The 4,185-nt window shown below is 38.9% G+C and overlaps 1 protein-coding gene across 1 annotated transcript in view; it reads left to right on the plus strand.

Annotated features, from left to right (window-relative positions):
* Positions 1-2,664, plus strand: part of SLC38A11 (solute carrier family 38, member 11) — a 23,203-nt gene extending 20,539 nt beyond the window's left edge. Inside the window, exon 11 of the mRNA XM_010133472.1 lies at positions 2,419-2,664. Within this exon, the coding sequence (XP_010131774.1) occupies positions 2,419-2,664 (246 nt within the window). The remainder of the gene's footprint in view (positions 1-2,418) is intronic.
* The last annotated feature ends 1,521 nt before the right edge of the window (positions 2,665-4,185 follow it).

A 4,185-nucleotide genomic window follows, 5' to 3' on the forward strand; every position in this document is an offset into this window, starting at 1 on the left:
AGGGCTGAGCATTGTGACCTGTTCTCTTTAATATCTTTATCAACAATCTGGATGAGGGGATCAAATGCATCCTCAGAAAATTTGCAGATGACACCAAGTTAGGCATGTGTGTTGATGTGCTGGAGGACAGGGAGGCTTTGCAGAGGGATCTGGACAGGCTGGATTGATGGGCTGAAAGGCCAGCTGTATGAGGTTCCACAAGGCCAAGTGCTGGTCCTGCACTTGGGACACAACCACCCCCTGCAACGCTACAGGCTTGGGGAAGAGTGGCTGGAAACTGCCCGCTGGAAAAGGACCTGGGGGTGTTGGCGGACAGTGGTTGAACAGGAGCCAGCAGTGTGCCCAAGCGGCCAAGAAAGCTAATGGCAGCCTGGCTTGTATCAGCAACATGTCAGGAGGCCAGCAGGAGCAGGGCAGTGATTGTCCCCATGTGCTCAGCACTGGTGAGGCCACACCTGGAATACTGTGTCCAGTTTTGGGCCCCTCACTTCAACAAGGACATTGAGGTGCTGGAACGGGTTCAGAGAAGGGCAACGAAACTCATGAAGGGTTTAGAGAACCTGTCTTATGAGGAGCGGCTGAGGGAACTGGGAATGTTTAGTCTGGAGAAGAGGAGGCTCATGGGGGATCTTACTGCTCTCTACAACTCCCTGAAAGGAGGTTGTGGGGAGGTGGGGGTCAGTCTCTTCTCCCATATTATGAATAATGAAACAAGAGGGAATGGTTTTAAGTTGTGTCAGGGGAAATTTAGGTTAGATATCAGGAAAAATTTCTTTATAGAGAGGGTCAGGCTACCCAGGGAGGTGGCAGAGTCCCCATCCCTGGAGGTGTTTAAAAGCTGTGTGGATTTGGTGCTGAAGGACATGGTTTAGGGACCCCGGCAGTGCAGGGGGAATGGTTGGGCTTGATGATCATAAAGTTCTCTTCCAACCCGATGATTCTATGATTCCTATTTGGAATTAAATTGTTTTATGATAATCATTGAAAAGCAAAAATTCTATCAATGCAGTATTTTTACTCAGAGAGGCCTAAGGAATTACTGAACAGTCAAGCTGATAAGCATGATTCAGTCACAAATAGAAGTTGATAGCCAGGCGTTTAATTGGGTAGCTCATATCTTGTGGGTGGGTTTTTTTTCCCTTTTTAAGAGATAACTTGGCAATACAGCTGTACATATTTATTGGAAGCAATCATTGCACATATAAAGACTGTTCAGTCTTGATATCCACCAGTGGAGAAAAGTGGATAGTCTTTATGGTGAAAGAAGGATGATCTGTCTTCTCAGCAGGCTTTCCGGCCAGCAGAAGAGCTGTCTTTTGGCTCTTCACCACAGATAGCATTTGCTGCTGTTTCTCAGACTCTGCTTACTTTTTCACTACTTTCTGGTTTTATAACAAAACACAAGGCATTGCGTTTGCCCTGTGGTAATTCGCCAGGGAAACCATTCAGTGATATGGGAGTCAAGGGTCCGTGTATTTTCCTGTGCTACTCTTTTACTGGGATGCCAGTTTGTGTTGCTTCACATTCTTAAGACTCTTGGGTTTTATGAAGAAGATACTTGGAGCATGTACCTATTTTTCATGTCTGCACTGATCACTGTTTACAGGTTCCACCATAAAAATACACCAAAGTTTGTAAAAACAACAATACAAAGTTATTCAGTAGGCTGGACTACTACCTCCCCATAATTGTGTCATGGTTTTTGTTAAGTATGTGACAAAGTAAACGCTAAACATTTCTGTGTGAAAATGCTCTCTTTTGGCATGTAGCTCATGTATTAATATGCAGTGGCTTTACTACAAAAAGCATGTAAGCAGGTGCTTTTTATCTGTCCCTATCTAGGAGAGAGGGCATTTAAAGAGGAGCTGAATTTTCAGTAGGAAGGGAGGGAGGTTCTGCTCTCTTAAAGGGAGCTTTGCTTTCATAAGGAAGTCAGTCTAAATCAGGTCATAAATGTAGAAATTGATCAGAATTCTTTGATCTACTTCCTGATGTTTCCACTTACCTTTTTTAAGGCAGTATTATATCTAGACTCCTACTTGGAATGTTCTTAAATATTTTAAGTCAGTTACAGTATTGCAGAACTGTTATGTCTGGACTTTTACTGTTCTTCTGAAGCTGAGAAACTTCCGGTAGTCAGATTTAATAGTACTTGCAACATAAAGTATTATTCCGTATAAGCAAAGTAAAAACATTTAAATAACTCTGAATTATTTCAAATAGTTTTACAGATATTTTTGCAAGTTATTTGTGACTTTGAAAAGAAAGCTTTCCATATAGCAACTGTGGAAAAGGCCTCTATTATCTGGCTTTACTGTTGCATCAACCTAACCACAACCATTTAAAAATTTAGGTTTTGTTCTTCACATCTAATGGTACATGCTTATGAGAGTTTTTTCTGTTGTTTCCCACACACAGGGAGTTCTGAGTGCTACCCCACTTGTTTTTATCATCCCAACAGCGTGTTATCTAAGGCTGTCCAAAGAGCGATGGAACCATGCAGATAACCTCATATCCTGCCTGATTCTTGCTGTCGGTGTGCTAGTGATGACAGCTGGATTTGTTTTGACTATCTTGCGTCCCCAGGAATGTAGCCATGGAAAAGAAATGTTCTACTGCTTCCCTAGTAATGTTTCTTTTCCCAACAGTACACTTCCACCATAGGTAGCACACCAGTCTCCAGATTAGATCAGGTACATCTTGTAGCAAGCTGTACATGCCAGTTTGATGGAGAGTGAAACAAAGAGCTTTTATGTTTTGATATGCACTAAGAATTTTGAACTGTGTAACTGTATTAGATAGATACTTGCTTTTATGCTGCCATCCTTTTCCAGATAAGACTTAAGTTTTACCTGTTGAAACAGAAATTCAGAGGTGCCTTTCAGTAGACATTACTTGAATAACTTGCAAACCTATCAAAAAAGGCCTTTTTTTTTTTAACTTAGTCTGCAATGCTGTTTAAATGCTATATGTAAAATGCTTAGGGATGTAAACATGCTTCATTGCTGTCATTTAGTTCTTATTAATTTTATCATCTTATAATGTATATTTATTAGCATACTATAGTATTGTGGTTTTTTTAAGTACTGGAAGAAAAGTATGGCTGGGCTTCTGTGTATTAAACCTCTGCTGTTAAATTGAAAGACTCCTATTACTTCTCTCCTTGATTTTGCAATAACTGTCCTTTGGTACTGAAAGCTTCCCTTGGACTGCTCTTCAGTCAAAGGCAATTTTGTATTCTGACTGAACTGTAACTGATTCAATTCAACTGTAACTGTTACAATTTGTAGTCTTCTAATTAAAAGATATTGCCTGAATAAATCCACACAGGTGAACTTAAAAAGATTCAAATAAATGGTCTTTGTAAAAATTTCAAGATTGACAGAGAAGAAAATTATGCATGTAACAAACACAGCTTGATTCTTAAATTTAAACCCCTATTTATTATTTCTGAAACTGGATCAAAACATTGCATGTACAGCTTGAGCAATTTCTCTAAGAAGACTTCGTTATCATTCTAGTCCTCTGATTCTTTACAATATATGGCTGTTGATTTTGTCAATGTTTGTTAAATTTTGGTGATTTTTTTTATGTTCTCCAAAACTCATTTAACAATAAGGATTTATATATAGATATGTATATATTTATGTATATGTACTTATATACATGTGTACATGTGAAAACACCACACACATATGCCTAAGAAATATAAGTGATTTGTATAAGCAATTTGAAGTTGAGAATATGAGTATCGTCTGTATCAATGCTGGGACTAGGAAAATGTTTTGTTATCAAATCAAACTGAATACTTTGAGTCAGTTTTTGCATTATTGTGATCATCGTGGTTCCTTTTGCCAACTATTCCTTGACAATTAGATGTATAATGCTACTCCATCTTTATGCTGCTAAATGAGGTGTTGATGGTCTTTGTCTTCAGTTCACCCTGCATGACAAAGCTATTTCATCCAAGTTTTCTAGCTACAGAGATCTTTAAGCAAGTGTCACTCCATAGTGATAATACTCGTAAGAATGATACTTTTTAAAAGCAGTGCCTTCATTATAAATGTTTTAAGTATTGTTGGGTTTTTTGGGGTGCTGGTGGTTTTGTTGTTTGTTTTGTTTGTTTCTTTAAGTTATAAAACTATTAGAGAGAACCGGGAGTCTTACTCTGCTTTAATTTCCCTA

The sequence above is a fragment of the Buceros rhinoceros genome, unplaced genomic scaffold (assembly GCF_000710305.1).
Source record: "Buceros rhinoceros silvestris isolate BGI_N320 unplaced genomic scaffold, ASM71030v1 scaffold28383, whole genome shotgun sequence".
Classification (NCBI taxonomy): Eukaryota; Metazoa; Chordata; class Aves; order Bucerotiformes; family Bucerotidae; genus Buceros; species Buceros rhinoceros.